General features: G+C 42.7%; 1 protein-coding gene across 1 annotated transcript in view; it reads left to right on the top strand.

Annotated features, from left to right (window-relative positions):
- The window catches only part of dpydb (dihydropyrimidine dehydrogenase b), a 101,067-nt gene that overhangs the window by 57,874 nt on the left and 23,051 nt on the right, over positions 1 to 20,142 (top strand). Inside the window, exons 15-18 of the mRNA XM_079451670.1 lie at positions 83 to 151; positions 9,045 to 9,128; positions 15,299 to 15,419; positions 15,772 to 15,891. Of these exons, the coding sequence (XP_079307796.1) occupies positions 83 to 151; positions 9,045 to 9,128; positions 15,299 to 15,419; positions 15,772 to 15,891 (394 nt within the window). The remainder of the gene's footprint in view (positions 1 to 82; positions 152 to 9,044; positions 9,129 to 15,298; positions 15,420 to 15,771; positions 15,892 to 20,142) is intronic.

The raw sequence follows: 20,142 nt of genomic DNA, 5'->3' as shown, positions 1-20,142 counted from the left end.
ATCAGTCATTTTCTATCCCGCTGAGGTCTTGTTCTTTATCCTCAAATCTTACCTCTCTTTTTGTTTCTCTCTTTTGTTCTAGATCGTCATTGCCAGTATTATGTGCGGTTACAACAAAGCTGATTGGACGGAGCTGGCAAAGATGGCTGAGGTAAGCCACGATTCTCTCTGTGTGGGTGTGTGTGTCAGCACTTTAACTTTGGTGGTTTTTAGAGGAATATTTCACTCCAAAATAAAACTTCTGTTATAAATAACTAGTTTTGTTACGAACGTACGTATATGCTGTTAGTTTTTTCTGTGATGGGATTTTACGATGGGATTACACTTTCATAATAACAACAGGTCACAATAACCATATCTCCAAATAAGAAAAACAAAAACGTTAAATAAAAAACACGCCATATGCAAACCTTATTTTCAATAAACCTCTAAATCTAGTTCAAAATCATACTGAGAAATTTGTTTACAAATTGGACTGATCCCGTTCTCATGTTTGATTTGCTGATTTAATCAAGATTATCAGTATATAATGTCTTAAACACAAAGCTATGGGATAACTTCAGCAGAATGTAGCTCAAGTAATATGGAAAAAATAACAGCATACAGGTTGTAAACAACATAAGGCTGGGTAAATAATGACATTCAATTTTTATTTTTGGTTAAATAATTCCTTTGACATGTCTTCCAACTTCAGAGATGAATCAATAATCATTCATCTTATTCTAACTATAACAAATAAATGAAGAGGAATCTATAACAAGTATTTAATGTTGTGAAGATTTTGTTCCTCAAGATATCTATTTCATGTTTGAAAATCTGTTAATGTGGAGCTTTCCTGGCACATTGCAAGAAGAAGCATTTGTTTATCACACGTAGCATTTCTCAACACTGTGACAAACTGAGTCGCATCCATATTCATAGTGTAAAGCCTCATTGGTTCTGTGGAAAGAGGCTTTTACATTAAATTTGCATTAGATACTGTATCATTGGATTTCAGCCTTTCGGGTGACAGAAACCAACTGTGCTCATAAACTGTGAATGAGAAGTCGTAAAAGTTTATAAAGTGTATGTTTGTCGTAGCAGTGAAACAAACAACCTTCTTCCTCATGACCACACTGCTTCGTTGCGCTTGTCTCAAGTAGCTAACATAGCTTCAACTTAAAGAGAAGAAACTCAAAACACTGTCATCATCTGCTGTGTGTGTATGGGGTGTATATTTATATGTATATATACATATATGTGTGTATAAATATAACAAATTTTTACATAAATATATATACCTCTTTTTATATTTAAATATCATATCAATGATGTATAAATATATATATATATATATATATATACACATATGTCCTAAGCATACATGTATGTTTGTGTATTTATATATACATAAATATATACTTGGTACAAATTATAAACACAAACATTTTTTGGGACACTTTTTGAAATGTCATTGCAGGTTATTTACGTACTTATATTTACATGGTATGAAGTCAAATGATATCAAATTGACAATTCCCATGAATGTACTTGACAGCTTGATGTGTAAATCATTGTAATAAGCTCACTGTTGCAAATTGTGGTAAGATATGTAGAGTTGTAAACACTTATTTTTTATCACTGGTTTTTAACCAGTTTTCAGCTTGAATGATACATACAATATTTTATTTAATTACAACTGCACACAAAACAGTTGTTTAGATGTTAAAAGACAAAAACATTATAAGGATATAAATACAGAATTCCCTGCCATCATTTACTCGTCCTCTTGTCATTTCAAACACAAAAGAAGATATTTTGAAGAAAGTTTGGTTAACCTACAAGTTTGAAACAAGAACAATGACTTTAAAACTTTAAAGTTCATAGATTTTGCTTAGGTTGGTGCGCCGACATATAGAGTCAATGCACTTGCGGCCCGATCCAAGTTGGATTCCCGTCTCAAACGTCTTTTGCCGGTCCCACTCCCCTGTCTCTAACCAAAGCTTTCCTACCTGGTCTCCATTATCCTATCAAATAAAGGCAAAACACCTCAAATATAACTTTAAAAAAGAAATCAGAATCAGAAAGAGCTTTATTGCCAAGTGGGCTTGGACACACAAGGGATTTGTCTAAGTGACAGAAGCTTCCAGTGCACATACAGGTTAAAAAAGTGAGGCACAGGTGACAAAACGTAAGAGGGAAAAAGTGATGCAGCCAGTGTTTTGCACATGTTTTTACATGCAACATGTGAATGACCCTAACATTTATATGCTTAAACGGTTACATGCCGAATTATGCAAGGGGACACGCAGTGAATGTAGATAGAAATAGCTCATTCTAAGGTAATTAAAACATAGCACTTCATTGTGTAAGCTCTTTATACCTCTGAAGTCATAGCTATGCATATTATATTGCATTTCTATCAATAGATCATCCCAAAAATTACACACTGGACCTGGACCTCAGCTTCTGTCCATAGCAAACCCCACCTTGAGAATTCTTTGTTTGGCCACCTCAATAAGATTGATATTGATAAGCTCATTTACATTCAGTCATTTAGCAGACGCTTTTATCCAAAATGACTTACAAAGTAGATGTCAACAATAGAAGCAATTGGAACAACATAAGAACAACAAAAAGCATAAGTGCATTAAAACTGGTCTCATATAGCCGACCACAGTATACAAAGCTATGTTTTTATTAAGGATAGAAAGAGTAGAAAAGAAATATAAGTCAGAACTAATCGGTCAGGTACTGATGGAAGAGATGTGTTTTTTGCCGATTCTTAAAGGACTTGTTCACTTTCAACATACATTTTCATGATAATTTACTCAAAATTGAATGTATATGCTTTTTAAAAACAAATTCTCGCCTTGCTCTGTTCTGCGAATCACGACTTGGATTGACTCATCCATAAATGTCCATAAAAGAGTCCATAAAAATTCTAATTCATTCCGTTTGGACACAGCAAGTTAAACAAATAATGTTGTACATTATAGATAATGTATACAATAATAATAAGAGTGTAAATGATTATATTTGTTAAAATTATTAAATCGATGACATCTAATCGGGACCTCTAATTGGGAATAAAGACCTCTCTACTACCCTTAACCTCACCATTATTAAACATCTGTTAGCCATTTTCAAGTATTTTCTTCATGTTGTTGAAAATAAATACCTTTATGTTTTCATATGTAATGTAAATTTAGTTTGGCAAATGGGCGATTCTTGCACTCATATTGGACTTGTCTTACTACGCCACAGAAGCTGGATAGATTCACAAAAGACACAAAATGTAAACGGCCCATAAGTGATTCGTACACCCATGGTTATAAAACATTCAGGGCTGAAATGAAAACTTTACTGAAATCTTTCGGTGCTTCAGCCCCCTTTGCACACCCCAAGCGCCGCCCCTGCTCGGAGGCGTTATAATTCCCTTTAGAGCTGCTTGGTTATTTATATAAACAGCCAGCGCTGAATTGGACAGGAGTATGTAAATGTGAACAAGACTCTGCTATCACTAACGCTTTCTGCTGCTGATGCTCTAATTGAGGTGTCTAATCCTCATCCATTCCAGCTTGGCTCCTCGACTCCCTCAAACGCATATAACGGGCAAACACTCATGTACATTACATTCACTGAACCCACACGTGTGCATTTACATTGAGAAAACCCAGGATAATATGTTACTCGTGCAGGCTGGTGTGACAATGAACTGAGGAAGACACATTTGTGAGGGAGTTTAGTGGGACGTTTAATAAACAATGGTGTTATTTATTCTGTGTTGTTGTATTGGTATGACTGCGTCCTTCCCCCTCAACATGCCTGTATGGAAATACGCATTACAGAATGTCAAGTTCTTGCTTAATAATTAACAAGAGTCGTCTTGTCTGAGTCAGGCTTGTTTTTTGTTGGGCTGCTCATGAAAAGCTTAACATGAGCACTCCCATTCATTTCAAGGGGGCCGTCTAAGCTTATGTTGGAACCCCAATCACCCTTAGTGTGACAGATTCGTTTTGCCAAATTATACACCCAAATGTCTGTTTTGTCTACAGCCCTTGCAATAAAACATCTGTTTTAATATAATAAAATTTTGAAAACAAGCAACAAAAGTCATTCATCACAAAGCAATGCAACTTTTGAATGACCATAAAAAGATGCTTTTTGCCACCAAATGATGCAGTTACAACATCCATCACCAGGTCTTAATTGGCTCATGCAGGCCAAACCTTGTCCCTTTGATAATGCCACTTTTCTGTGGTAACAAAATCTTGTTTTTAACTGAGAAAAGTGTCAAAGCGATTTCTTAAAACCCATCATTAATTCTTTCATTAAAAAGGGGCCTATCAAAGGCGCCTTGATGCTCTTATGAGCTGGACGTGGCCAGGCTTTGATCTCACTTGGATGGTTAGTTGTTGTCAAAGTTCTTGTGTCAGTTCTGATCAGTGTTTGTGTTGGGGCCTCTGGCTGTCTAATGGAGCATATCCAGACATCTTCCACCGACTGTCTCGCTCACACATACAAACATCATTTATCAGAGCCCTGCAGGTAAGACTCGGCTAAAAGCCTGCAGACCGGCACGCAAATGCTGAACCTGCTGTAATATTCAAGAATGGAAACCAACTCTGCATCTATTTGTACTGTCTGGATGAGTGCAACAGTTGGCTTTTGTTTTATGTTCGAGTGGAGGGCTTTGATGTGATGCATTTCACATTATTTCTGGATAAGAGGTCATAGGCTTTGAAGTGTTCACAAATACAATTGCTTTGGTTTCGTCATAGGCTTCTTCTTACATGTCCTGTTTGTAGCCAGACAACAACAGATCATCCACTAAGCATTAGACAGCCGGCTGACGCTCAGGTGAATTTTGCAGACGTATCATTTATCTTTGTTTGCAGTGCTCCCTTTGGAGTTGGAAACAAAAAAACTGTTTATTGGTTGCTGAATTTTGGTTTCCATGGCCATGCAACTGCATACAAATTTAAGATCACTGTGCGCAATGTAACCGTCCAGACTCAGGAGCAGTGAAAATGCGCTCTTTGATTAATCGCTCTTCACCATCTGGCAGCCTGACAAATGGATCTTGGTTTGACAGGAGAATCCAAATCTGATAGAGAAGACTAGCTACATTCCCAACCATCACCATGTGTAAACTTTGATTGGGTAAAATATATTATATTCTGGAGTGAAAAAAGTTAGTGTAGCTATAGCGTATAAATGTACATATGTTGACAATAATTGTGATTTGTCCTTGTGGACATAAATAGACTTCCAACTTTTTGCCAGATGGTTTTATTGAATGGCAGTGAAAGAGCTCTGCACAGAGCCCTGACCTAACTAGTGGTCAACTGATATGGGTTTTTTAGTCTCTTGAGGGAATACCGCTGATATAATCACATTTTTAACCAAAGTTTAGGTACCTGTCAATCAGAATAGACAAACAACTCTTGGCACACACCTCTATCTTCTATTTATGTGTGTTAGTCAATTATGTAGTGGGGGTTATAAGCTTATGTCCGGTGTTGTGTTTAAACCATTTATCTTGGCTAGCAATATAGTTTCAAATTTTGAGGTAAAAACTGGACAACACGCTGTTAACTTTGATTTATTTATGGAGCAAAATTATTGGGCAAAAACGCAGATGTAAACCAGTGTTTGCATCTTGCGAAGTGCTTTATACAAAAAAGCCTAAAAAAACTTAATGATGTTGTAATTAATTTGAATGTATTTAAATAGTTATGGTTGTTGGTAGGAACTGTCAAAGTAAGAACTAAGTCTCTGCTTTTTAAAGGTGTATGAAGACCTTACATAATAAAACGTTAGGTTTTTATTAGGGCTGGGAAAGTTAACACTTTATTATCGTGTTTATTTTACCTTGAAAGTCTGTTGATCACTGGCTCTGAAACGTACAGACAAACCATGGGTCACAGAAGGGTTGTTGATCGGTACTGGCTGGGGAATGGCGTCACCACGAGTCTCAACCAATGAGAGCATTTGGGGTTAGCCTTACTGTGTGTTCACACCGAGCGCGAATGAGGCGTCAAGCGCGAGTGATTTACATGTTAAGTCAATGTAAAGACGCGATAGACGCACTTGCGGCGCGAATAGCGCGAATGAGGCGGCGCGAATGACGCGAATTGCGCGAATGGCGCGAATGGCGCGAATGACGCGAATTGCGCGAATGACGCGAATGAAGCGAATGACGCGAATTGCGCGAATCGCGCGAGTTGAAAAATCTGAACTTTGGCGGAAATTCGCGCCACGTTAACCAATCAGGAGCCTGCTTGAGTAGTGACGTAGACGACGTAGCGAGCAGAGGCAGAAATAAAAAATGGAGGACACGCTCATCTCAGTGTGTGGACACCCGGAGCTATATGATACGTGTTCATAAAAATAGGAATAAAAAGGATCTTGCTTGGAAGAAAGTGAGTGAGGAGGTCGGAGAATCCGGTAAATTGTAAAAACATTTTCGTGAAGCGAATTTCACTCGCGAATGACGTGAATAGCGCGAATGACGTGAATAGCGCGGATGACGCGTTTTTCACGCGCGAATAGCGCGAATGAGGCGAATGAAGCGAATGACGCGAATGACGCGAATGAAGCGAGTAAACACAAAATGTTCAAGCGTCAAACTACTCGCGAATAGCGCGTTTTTGACGCCTCATTCGCGCTCTATGTGAACACACAGTTAAACTGCTGAAGCGGGCACATGAACCAGATACACCAGAAACGAATGGAAAGGTACTGAACTCTTACATGGACATAGGGCTGGGCGATATTTGATCACACCAAACCCGATTTTCGATTTTAATCGATTTCTTTTTTTCTATTTAAAAACAAACTACAACTGACAAAGAAATTGCTCAAAACAAATGTACTCTTTATTTTGTTCTGATTTTCCTTTATGCAGTTTAATCTAAATTTCCCATTGGGGTATAAGTGTAACAGGAAACAAGCCTTGTAAACGAGATGGCAGGCCCTGCCATTGTAAACAGTGAAATTGTATCTTATCAGTTTTCTAATAACCTCAAACTTACAGTGACACAATGCACCTTCAAAATAACTTAAAATATAAATAAATAATTTAATTGTGTGTCCTTTTTGGTCAAATAAATGTGGCAAAAATGACTAAATTAGATTGTACAAAAATACATACAGCAGTGGTATTCATAAAGTGCAAACAAAACTTTAAACAGTTTTCCTGAATCCCTCAAATTGTAAACAAAATGAAACATCTGCATCCATTACTTCAACATTCTTCATTTACACATTTTTAGCCAGGAAGACAAGCCTGTCTACTACCCCTGGCTTGAGGCATGCCCGGTTACATGTAACAATGCCCTCTCCCATACTGAAAAGCCTATCGGCACTTGTAGCAGGGACAGACAAGTTTTTTTGGGCCAGATTACTGAGCCTTGGGAAGTTTGGTTCGTGGCGCTTCCACCACTGAAGTGGATCAGTGTCTGGGTGTGCCGCTACCCTCTCAACAAAATCCATGTCGCAATTAGACGAGAGCCGCTTGCCAGAAGCCCCTCCCATGACACGTATTTCACTCACGAATGGCGCGAATTACACACGCGAATGAAGCGAGTAAACTCAAAATGTTCAAGCGTCCAACTACTCGTGAATAGCGCGTTTTATTCGCGCAACTCGCGTTTGGTGTGAACACTCGGGAGCGTCGGCCGTAGAAGTTAAAGAGAAAACCGATTTTCATTAAAAACAAAACGTCAAATTCGAGTTAATCGATAAAATCGATTTATCGCCCAGCCCTACATGGACATTTCGTTTTAAATATCTTCCTTGATAGAAGCCCCACAAAGACGCAACCTTCCAATCTCTCTCGTGAAGCCAACACGGAAGTGACTTAAACTGCAATTCATTGACTGGACGTTAGTGACTGGCTCCAAAAGAGAGCAGAATCTCATTAAGCCCCATGTTAAAATGGGCAACTTTACAGCATTAGAAAACATGTTTGCAGCCTGGTACAAAAAATATTTTGGACTATATACAGTAGCTTATTTTACCCTTCATGACAACTGTGAGTAGTGGGAATTTTTTATTTTCTCACCCGTGCAACTTATATTAAGCCTTAAAATTCTGCAAATTAGGTGTGTGGCCACTTGAGTGAAAAGTGGTTTCAGCAAACCAGGTGCCTCAGCTACAACCACATCCCGGATAACTGGCTCCGCCTACTTTAGACTTAATTTTTACTCTTCACAAATCTACTGGTGACGTCACGGACACTACGTCCATGTTTTATACAGTCTATGGTTCAAACCCCACTAACAATGTGCCAGCGTTTATCAAACTCATTCACCAACTACATATTATTCTCATGATTTTGTGGAATGAAATTTTCACAAAGCAGATGTCCCCATATGTATGGCCACATAATAGATTATGCACCTAAACATTATCAGCACACCTCGGAGAAGATTTGCACGTTTCAGCCTGCCTCGTCTGTCATTTTGTCTTTCAAACCCAGCCAAATCTCTCTCTCTCTCTTTTTCTCTCCCTCCTCTAATGGCTGTCAGGCTTTAGGAAAGCCATGGCTGTGTGTCTGCGGCAGGTTTGTAGGGTATGCAGCGCAGAAATTGTTCTGGCTCTTCCCATTTCAGTGAGGTTCAGAACGGCCGCCAGAGCGTAATTGCCTGTTGAATGCTTTCCCACTTTCTGCACCCTCGCCCGCCCGCTCCCCATCCACCTGTTCTGCCTTTTTTTCTGCTTCCCTTTTTTTATAAGAAAAACTCTGGCAGCTTTGACATGTCAAAGAGTTCTTCTGGGTCTATTTTAAGAACACCATTTTATGCTTTTGAATGCTGGCAAATGCTTAAGGTTTTTTTCTTTTTGCTATTTGTCTCTTCTTCTCTGTGATGCTTTAGGGCTTCCGCTGTTTAAAATGTGTCATTTTTGACCCGTTTGTGAGGTTGAAATATCTTTTTCATGTGATAATGTCATATTTCTGATTTGTTTTTGCTGGTGTGTAAATGTAACCCATTTACTTTTTTTCCCCCACAAGGAATTATTTGATGATATTTTCTTCATTTGTTTCGCCTCAACAGGAGGCTAAAGCTGATGCTCTTGAGCTGAACTTGTCTTGTCCTCATGGTATGGGAGAGAGAGGTATGGGACTGGCATGTGGACAGGTATGATGCACATTTGTCTCACTTAATAATATTGTAAGAAAACATTACATTTAATTTAATTTACATTATTCATTTAGCAGACTCTTTTATCCAAAGCAACTAACAAATGAGAGACTATTTAACATTGTGTCTAATAAAAAACATGCAATTGCCCTGTTAAAAAATTGCCAGTTGTTTACCCAAAAATGCTGTACATATATTCATAATATACCGAATGTTATTTACAGATGAATCTCATTAATTATGATTATTAAGGTTCTCTACCATGAAATGAAATTAAATGAAATGAAATGTATACAATGATTGTGAAGCAGTTTTATATAAAATATTCTTTAGAAAATGTGTCTTTCAAGAACGAGGTTTGTATTTATGGTACAGAGAAAATTATGCTATAATGGTGCTGATTCCCTTTTGGCATTTGACACCTCAGGTCCCCATTCACTTTCAATCTAGTATACATGCAACAATAACCGGCTTGTTCCAGTAACAAACTTTTAGTTGGGCTTTTTTACCTTTATTACAAAGACAGGAAATGAGAAGCTAGATTCAAAACCAGATCTCCCACAGAAGAGCCACTTTGCACCCCAGCCAGCTCTCCACCCCCAGGCTGGTCCATACTGGTCTAATCTTTTTTATCCGGAGAGCGATCAGCCTCACAAGATATTAAAATGCAGAAAAATGCACATGCCGGGTCAGGAGGCCTATAATGGCAAGCTTGTGATCCCCGCCATGTCCTTTTAACTTCGCTATGGTTGTGTGGGGAGCAGCAACCGTTACCCTTCAAAGGGGACACAAAGCCATTGTGCTCCTACAGAGGCCATAAACGAGCCCTGCAATACAACAAGCTTCCATCTCCATCCCTCACACACACATATGAAGCTAATCACAACCTGCTGCCTCCTGGCAGCTAACCTCGGTGTGAACTAACGCAGGGCAATATCATTTAATCACACGCTCTCTCTATAGCTGCCTCTCTTTCTGTGTTTTCTTCTTATTTATTCTCCCCTGTCTCTCCGTTTTGATCCCCCCTCATCTGTATGTTTCTCTACCGCACCCCCCCCTATATAGTGGGGAACAGGGGGTGGTCTCGTTGATTGTATGAGAATAAGTAGGAAATTGTGCACCGGTACATAAATGTATGATTACAGCCACATACTGTTGGGTATTTAATCAGAGAGTATGTCCCTCTCTCTGAACCCTGGTGCGTACAGCACACTGGGCTAATGCAGCTCTATCTGGACGCAGCGCTGTCGGGGGGACAGCAATTTACATTTTACAAAGACCGAAATCAACTGGCAAAGTTGTAAATATGCTAATGTTAAGCAATTTCTCTCGGAAAGAGAATTCTTTTGAAAGCCTGCTTTGGTTCTAGCAAAGTCTATTTAAACTGCACATTTTTTGTTATTTGTTATTATATTTAAGTTTTTATTTTGTTTGTTTCTCTGTTTAGTTCTGGTTACTTTTAACCGTAAAAAAGTTAAAAAAAAGTTAAATCGTAAAAAATAAGAAATATACCATAAAATAACATATATATATATATATATATATATATATATATATATATATATATATATATATTATAATTGTATGAAAATTGTAAAATGATTCTATACTTTGTTTTCATCTTGTTTTATGATATAGAAATATCACATAGAAGTATGTTATTTCTTTAGTTTAACACTTTAACCGCATTTCGAAAATATGTGAAAATTCTGTCAATAAACCCCACTTAGTTTAGCATCCGAGATTAATCTGCCTACTGTATACATCATAAAGTGTCACCTCATCATTTTATTTGTTATATTTAAAATATGGCATACTGTAATACATGCAGACAGCAAGGTGTGCTATAAATGTGCAGCTGCTGCTACATTTAGCTGTAAACTTAAACCACAATCACTCCAGGGCTTTTATGATTCAGTAGCATGAACTGGATCTGCTCGGGTCTAGCATCAGTCTCAGGCGGCCGGCACAGAAAAACAACTGGTCTCTGGATTCGGCAAGGTTCAAGAAAGTCATAAAATAGAATCTTTAAAATATACAAGGCTCTTGTTTGAGAGGCTGTTTGTAACAAGTAAACAAGACTGCAGCTTCTTGTGTTTTTTCGCACATTTCATAGAGAGTGTCTGACTGGGTAGGGGTGCTACTTTTTTGTTTTATTCCTTTATTTATTTTAATGAAGTACATCAGTAGTCAGACGTCAGTCTTGAGAGAAAATAAAATCAGACCACCTAGAGAAATCATTGATTTTCTCTTTAATTAACTTTTGTTAAATTGATTTATTCTTTATGTATAAACATCATGTTTGTAATAGTTTAAGCAATAATAATCTACATTCTGTTTATGAATGATTTTCTGCTACAGCTTTGAATTGTTTCAGCTGTCTACAGGAGCTATCCGGGGTGCTGAAACCAAACCAATCATGGTGCTGAAACCATGATATTTCCATCCCAGCTTGATCTATATTTCTAGAATCTTCTTGAGTATTATATTGTCCGTGGTGGACAAGATATTGTATCGTGGAAAAAAAACACCTTTTACCATCTTCCCCTTTCTGTGTTTGTTTGAAATGTATCGTAAAAGATTCTTATAATTCTTCCTTTGATTTGTAACATATTCACTGGAATTTCATCCTTCGTACCTTTGTGTGTGTTTGCCAACCTTACGGAGTGTGGCTGGTAGCGAGTGATCCCGGACTTGGTTTCATTGCCCTCTCCATGAGATTGATGTGTCTCATAAGTGTCGCAAGCCTCGACGGGACCTGTTCTTCCCGGATAAAGACGAGAACAGGTTTCAGACAAATTTAGCTTGAGGAGTCTGTCTTTCTCCATTCTAACCACAAGCCCTGAGCTTGGAGCCTTGAAACCCAAGCTTACAAACACTTGTCAGCCGGAGGCCTTTAATAAGCTGTCATAGGCCTGCCCGGCGCCGCTGAGCTCCCCTCTGTGAGGACATTAAGTTCTTACAAGCAGCATCTGTTTCAGGGCCAGGCACCTGCCTCTGGCCCTAGTGCTCCACTAATGCTTTTCTACCTTCCCTTGACCACGCTACCCGCTGTTCGCCACTATGTTTTAGCCTTGCCACCAGTGACCTACACTCACAGATGGACACACACACATTTCCGCCCGCAGACATCTGGTGGCTAGCCTCCATTATGCTCCTGGAAATCTTAATGTGCTCTCAATCTCCTCTGCAAGCTTGAGGGTGCGTTTTTTTTCTCCCCACTCAAGCATTTCGTTTCTCCGATCGCCGGGTCCCTGGTGCGGCTCTCTCAGATCACCCCATCTCCACCTCACGCAAACTCTTTTTTTTATCTCTCCCGCTAACGCTCTCTCTGTTTTCTCTCACAGGCTACAGTTTTGTTTCTCATCTGTTGGCTTTTTCTAGTTTTTCTCTGTAGTCCACAGAACATTCTGGTTGCTACCCTCTGACAAGATTTAGTGCGTGTGTTTGTGGCTTGTTTGCCAGCCTTGTTATAAATGCTTGCTGCCCACATCCCTCCCACGGCCCATACTGGTGGCTATTTTCCTCCAATGCACCACATATCATCCCCTCGTGTTCTTCAGCGCAAAAGAGAGCTAGCGAGTTTAGATCCACAGATCTCCATTGTTTGTTTGCCACACTGGGTCACAACCACCGGATCAGCTGCATTCTGGGTTGTGCTCTTCAGACTAGAGCTGTGCAAAATTACATATTTGCTAAATCGACTTGGGTTGGAATTGATTTAAAAAGTGGGCTGCCAAAACGACTAGTTGGCTTATCGGTTTTAAGGAATTAAGTGTTATTAGACTGGTTTCAGGTTCAGCTGACCCCCATTGGATGCGCAGGGCATTTACATAATGCATGGTCTTGAATTTAAAAACAGCCTTAGTGCTGTGCAATTACAAACAAAAATGCTGGGAATGAGGCATCAACTAAGATTTGAGGTGCACCGATACAAAATTTCTCCACCGATTTGATAGCTGATTATTTAGGTTATTCATATCTGCAGATACAGATTATGAAAATGTAATTATTTCTATAGTCATTGCACTTTCCTGTTCTCTTTTGATGGACTGTATCTACACCAGACCTGATTATCGTCTGTTTTAAACGATCGACCGATATTGTGAAAAACTACTTTAATCGATCAATACCGATTATTGGACGATATATTGGTGCACCTCTACTTAAAATACATATATGAAAAAGACAAGAAATACACACTGGTACATAATTATGATAAACAAGTCAATCTTACTATCGATAAACAGCTGGTTGTTGACTATTACAACCCCTAGTTCAGCCTGATAAATCACATTAGTCATAAACAATAGCTTATGGGCAAGATCCACAGTAAAGTTTCTTTTGCAGCGATTACACCAAGCAGCACAGAAGCTGCGTTTCAATCAAACGTGATGGGCTACAACGAGTTAGACAATAGGGCCTTTCCTCATAAGCGCTTCATTTCTGTCTCTTTGTTTTCGTCTTTGTGCTAATCTCTTTCCTTTCACTCACTCTGACACTTTTTTGCCAAAAAAGAGGAAAAAAACAGCAATGTTTTATGGGCCCACACACGCTATGAACAAACACGCTCATATTCAGAGGAAAACAGAAATGCCCCGAAGCATCGCATTTCCAACAGATGTCTGAGGAGCCCGGAGCTTGGTACGACAGAGGCACATCACATTTCCATTTGGCACATCTCAGCCATATCTCTGAGTTATGACAGTTTGCGTTACTCTCAAGATGCGCGCCATTCAAATCTCATTCATTATGAATGCTAGTGATTTGGAGGGCTGCCATCACGATGCTCTCCAGAACCACAGCACCACCGGAGAAGATTCAGCTTCGCTATAAAACATACTTTATTCAACTCCAGATGTTCAAGATGTCTTTTTTCTTTCCTTTGAAGGGTCATAAGGACTCAAGCAGTATTTTATTTTTTCTCTCATATATGCATACAAAATAAAATATACTTTGAAATGTCATTAATGGTTTATCATAAATATGTAATGTTGACTATAACTACAAAAACATCTTTAAATACAATTGTTGGTGTGGTTAAGCATGGTCATATCTAAACGGAAAGTTCTAAGAATTAATACAAAATGTATAGATATCTCCCGGAAAGGCGCTTTGTAAGTGCTTTCTTCATTCAAGAATAAAAACCTGGAAGGTTTGGTAAATTGCTATGCCTCCGCTGGATAGGTGTAGATATTTCAGTTTTTTGTTGAATGAGAAGGTGAGAGCAAGACATTGATAGATAGAGAAAAACTGGGGGAAGGGAGGAGGAAAAGGCAGAAGTGTAAAAGCAACACGAAGGCAGCAATGCGTTTCAGTCAACGTGTTCAGACACAACAGCTTTTTCCTCCCTGGCCACATATAAGAGAATTCAAGAGAGAATCACTAAACCATTTGGAGTCTTCGGTGTGTGTGTGGGCGACTGTATGTGAGTGAAGTAAAGAAGAATTGTGCATTGCCTCTGTGCCCGGTGACCAGTGAATATTTATAACAGACTTGTTGTTTTTAAAGGGATAGTTCACACAAAAATGAAAATTCTGTCATCATTTACTCACCCTCGTTTTATTTCCAAACTGTATGACTTTCTCGCTTCTGCAGAACACAATCAGAAGATATTATTAAAAATGTTGGTAACCGAACAAAGGCTGCCGATACATTAGAAGGTTATAATTGTAATTAAAGGATGACAGAATTTTTAAGATGGTCAGTTTTGTCATGTTCGACAGCCGGTAAGCCACTAATATCTACTAATATTTTAAGTAATAGTTCACTAAAAATGGAAATTTATCATAATTAAAATCATTTATTTCTGTGGAGATGTTTAGCTCTTTTCATCACAGTAAAAATCTTTGAGAACCAGGTGCTGTTTAGCTCCTAAAAGTCTAACGACTGGACATATGACAGCTTTTTTCAAACAAGTCATTATTCACTTAAAATTGTGCTTTGAAAATGTTAACTTAACATTTTCTTTCATTGTATGGATTTAAACAGTCTAACATTCTGCTGTAAAGAATTGTTTTTGAGTGAAATGGCTTTGGGAACACATGAGGGTGAATGAATGACAGAATTAGTATGTTACCAACTGTCCCTTTAAATAGCAAAGCTTACTTATGTGATCTACATAAACCTGTAATGAGTCTAGACCTTACACCCCCCAACCACTCTAGGACACTGAGCTGGTGCGCAACATCTGCCGCTGGGTCCGACAGGCCACAACCATCCCCTTCTTTGCCAAGCTCACGCCCAATGTCACCAACATTGTTGACATCGCCAGAGCCGCACAAGAGGGTATGAGCAACCTTACCCACATACAAACAAACATTGTTTACTCCTAATGCTTTTTCTACCAGAAATGTAATGTTTATCTTGCCGAAAAGACCAACAAGTATGTGGATCCAGGCTTATTTATGCTGGTTAATGCTGTTTTTCTCTGCTGGATGGGATAAATTTAGGATCAAATTTGATCAAACACATTTTATAAGTAAGCTCCCGCCGTTAAATGACATGCTGTTTTATCAGAATTTGCAGCATAGAGTTGAAATAATATGACATTATTGGATGGCTGTTCCTGTGTTGTTTCCCTGTATTGCAATACAGTATAGCTGGTTAAGACTTCTGTTAAAACCTCTGCTCTTTGTAGGTGGTGCAGATGGAGTCACAGCCACCAACACTGTATCTGGACTGATGGCTATCAAAGCAGATGCCACACCTTGGCCCGGAGTTGGCAGAGGAGCGAAAACTACATACGGCGGTGTTTCTGGTAAAGCTGTGTGCTTACAGATTCAGCTCTACTTCACATTTTAAAAAAATTACTAAAGGATATGATCCTCAATACTAAAAAAGAATTCATCAGATTCTGTTTTGTTCAGGGCTTTGTTAAATGGTTAAGTTTAGTGGACAAGTATTGGAAAACATCATTAGTATTCTCTGAAACAATTAAAGTCAATCAGATAACATACAGTATATTGCTAATGAAGCGAAACAAAGTGTATGTGTGTGTGCTGTTGAACAGCACTCTGGCTTCTGAGATGTCTGGACTTGCTCTTCTCAGGTTTTGCCTGCACAGACTAGATCAGATGTGAAACTATATACAGTATAGCTCTCTAGAAATCGTCTCGGTTACGTCTGTAACCTCCGTTCCCTGATGGAGGGAACGAGACGTTGTGAGAGACTGACTGGGGTTTGATCTTGAGAACCTACCTTCTCCGAGATAATTAATTATAAAACGCCAATGGGCTTGGCGAATGGCACGCGCACGCCAGTCTCCGCCCCGTACATACGGGTATAAAGGAAGATGGCGGCGGTCATTCACTCACCCTTTGTACTGAGGAACCTGAGAGGGCACTCCCGTTCACTGCAGTGATTCGGTGCAGCGTTGTGGCATGAAGTCACAACGTCTCGTTCCCTCCATCAGGGAACGGAGGTTACAGACGTAACCGAGACGTTCCCCTTCAGTCGGTCTCTCGACGTTGTGAGAGACTGTCTGGGGATCTATCTTAAACGCAACAGCGCTTGCACCGACATCACGACCTCTAGCGGAGCCACCCTGACTGGGCTAGCGAGTCACAAGAGTGCCACCGCGAGACGTAATCTTCCAGCCACATAGTATTGGTCATACTGAGAAGCCTGTACTGACGGCCTCACGGACAGTGGCGTACGCCTCTAGTAGCAAGGAGCTGTCTGGAGCCGAACACTGGGGAAACACTGCTCTCCTCTTAGAAGAGTGTGTTACGGAGGCCACATCCTACCCGGAGGGGAGGTTACATGTGGAGACACTAACATGGTCTCCCCGGCGGGGAGAACAACATGCGGAAAGGTGTTAGCCCGAATAGGGGGACAATCCAGGTGGGATTACCACCGGCGGGGAGGTCGCAGATTCACCAATCGGGAAATCCTGAGTGAGGAATTCAACACATGGAACGACCCAGAGGGGAATCACTACGTATGGGGCACTAGTCCTAGTACAGGGGTCTGCCTGAGCAGGGATGACTCTACCTATAACGGACCTGGTTCTAACAGACGGCTCCGCTCAGTCTGTTACCAAGTGCAATGCTTAGTGATGGATGGAATGCCTATACTTCGCCCGAGAGGGGAAAGTAGGGAGGCTACAATAGCGCACTAGTCTCACCTGGTGAGGGGAGAAGGCGCTTTCGCAGGCGTACGCCCAAAACAGGAGTCCGTCCTACACGCCGGGGGCGTTGAGGACATGGGCTGCAACTGGTTCCACGCGAAGATTGTAAAACCTTGCGGAGGTACTGGGCGTAGCCCAACCCGCAGCACTGCAGATGTCTGCCAGAGAGGCGCCTTGTGCCAGTGCCCACGAGGAGGCCACACTCCGAGTGGAGTGGGCCCTCACTGCAAGCGGGCACGGGCGATCTTGGGACTGGTATGCCACCGTGATGGCATCCACAATCCAGTGCGCCAATCTCTGTTTGGAGACAGCCCCCCCCTGGTGCTGTCCTCCGTAACAGACAAAGAGCTGCTCGGAGCTTCTTAGGCTCCGTGTGCGGTCCAGATAGAGGGGCAGCGCGCGTACTGGACACAACACATTAGAGGTTGGGTCTTCCTCCCCTGAGGGGAGCGCCTGCAGGTTCACCACCTGGTCCTGGAAGGGAGTGGTGGGAACCTTGGGCACGTAACCGGGGCGGGGTCTCAAGACATCGTGAGAATCGCCGGGCCCGAACTCTAGGCACCCTTGGGACACGGAAAATGCCTGTAAGGTCCCAAGAGGGTACAGAGCGCGGTCGAGGTGGATTCACCCTTCTCGCGCCCTTGAGGAACCTGGTGACCAAGTCGTGCTGACCGAGAGACTTACCCTCCACGAGATCGTGATGTGCGGCAATGGCAGCAACATACATTCTCAGAGTGGAAGGGGAGAGATTACTCTCAAGTCTCTGCTGGGCAATTCCGTGGGTTCTCCTCCCGGGGAGAACACCAGGACGAGAAGAGGCGCCACTTATAAGCGCCACTTACAACCACCTAGTAGCAGGGGCTCTAGCCTGCGGAACAGTCTCCCGGACCGCTTGAGCCCCGGACCGCTAGGGTCTCTTGTCCCGTCCAGTGGCCAGGCATGGAGATTCCAGAGGCCCGGGTTGGGGTGCCAAACCGTGCCCTTCCCCTGCGACAACAGGTCCTTCGTCAGGAGAATGGGCCAGGGGGGGGCCGTCGTCAGATCTACCAGATCCGAGAGCCGGGAGTGCCTTGGCGAGAGAGCGCATCGGCTGTCTGGTTCAGGTAGCCCGGGAGAAACGTGGCCCGCAGGGACTTGGTCACCTGCTGACTCCAGAGGAGGAGGCGTCGGGCGAGTTGCGACAACTGCCGTGAGCGTATGCCACCCCGGTGATTGATGTACGCCACGGCAGTCGTGCTGTCCGACCGGACTAGCACGTGTTTGTCCTGCACGAGGGGCTGGAGCCTCCTCAGTGCCAGATGGACTGCTAGCAACTCTAGGCAGTTGATATGCCACCGCAGTCGGGGACCCGTCCAGTGACCCGATAGTGCGTGCCCGTTGCACACCGCACCCCACACTTGCAGGGAGGCGTCTGTCGTTACCCCCGCTCGGAGAAAGGTCAAGTCTGACCAGGGTAAGAGAGTGCGAAGGCACTGAGGAGTTACCGTAATCCGCCTGGTGCCGGCGTGCCACGCCGTCCAGGGAGCCCGACTCTGTAGCCAGTCCTGAAGCAGCCGCATGTGCATCAACCCGAGAGGGATTACCCCCGTCGAGGACGCCATGTGCCCCAGGAGCCTGAATGTTCTTCAGCTGCGTCGAGGGATTCTGACGGATCAACCTCAGACAGCGCAGCACTGACTGTGCACGCTCGTTGGTGAGACGTGCTGACATACGGACAGAGTCTAGTTCCATACCGAGGTAAGAGGTGCTCTGCGCGGGGGAGAGATAAGCCAATCGTCGAGATAGTTTAGCACTCGCACGCCTTGCTCCCTGACAGGAGCTAAGGCAGCCTCCACACTAGTTTGGAAAAAACCCGTGGAGACAGGACCAGACCGAATGGCAGGGCCCTGTACTGTTACGCCCTTCCCTCGAACGCGAACCGTGAACTGCCGGTGTCGGGGGAGAATAGAGACGTGAAAGTACGCGTCCTTCAGGTCGATTGCCACGAACCAATCCTGGTGGCGTACCGAGCCCAGGATGCGTCTCTGCGTCAGCATTCTGAACGGCCGCTTGTGCATGTGCTTGTTCAGGCGACGCAGATCCAAAATGGGCCGCAGCCCCCCGCCCTTTTTGGGCACGATGAAGTACAGGCTGTAAAACCCGGACGACATCTCGTTTATAGGGACGGGTTCGACCGCACCCTTCGCCAGAGAACAGCGACCTCATGCCGAAGTACGGAAGCATTCTCTCCTCGCACCGAGGTGTACAGAATGCCCCGAAACTTGGGGGGGCGCCTGGCGAATTGGATCGAGTAACCGAGACGGACTGTCCTCTCTATCCAGTGTGACGGGCTGGTGCGCTGCCAAGCGCCCAAGAACCGCGACAGCGGGACCAGAGGGACAATCTGCTTCACCGGGGGAGGCTGGTTCGGTGGCTGACAGTGCGGTCACCTTGCACAGGGGGGACTCCCCGGGAGCCTGACGGCTCTGTATGTTTACCTGCTTCAGGCGGCCTGACGCAACGTCCGGGGGAGATTGCGGTCGGCAGCCCGATCGAAGAGTTAAGAGAGTCGAAGAGAGCTTACATGCTCTGGACGGGAGTCTAGGTCGACCCCTCCAAGTGGCAGCTGTCTGCGGGCACAAGTGGCCCGCGACTGCACACTCCACCCGGGGGACGTCAACTTAGCCTCTAGCAGCTCCTCCATCCAGGGAAGCCACAGCCGCCGAGCCCTCCTGCCTGATACGCGCCGAAAAGGGCGCATTCCAGGACTTGGAGAGCTCTTCATGCACCTCCGGGAAGAACGGCACCGGGGCGGGGCGCGGTTTTTGGCCACGCCCCGATCCCAGAAACCATGCATCCATGCACGCGGCTGCCCGAGAGAGCATAGCCGACATCTCAGCG

Source organism: Barbatula barbatula (assembly GCF_947034865.1).
Source record: "Barbatula barbatula genome assembly, chromosome: 3".
In the NCBI taxonomy this organism is placed as follows: domain Eukaryota; kingdom Metazoa; phylum Chordata; class Actinopteri; order Cypriniformes; family Nemacheilidae; genus Barbatula; species Barbatula barbatula.
The sequence above is the reverse complement of the archived record's forward strand: the minus strand, read 5'-3'. Positions and strand labels throughout refer to the sequence as shown.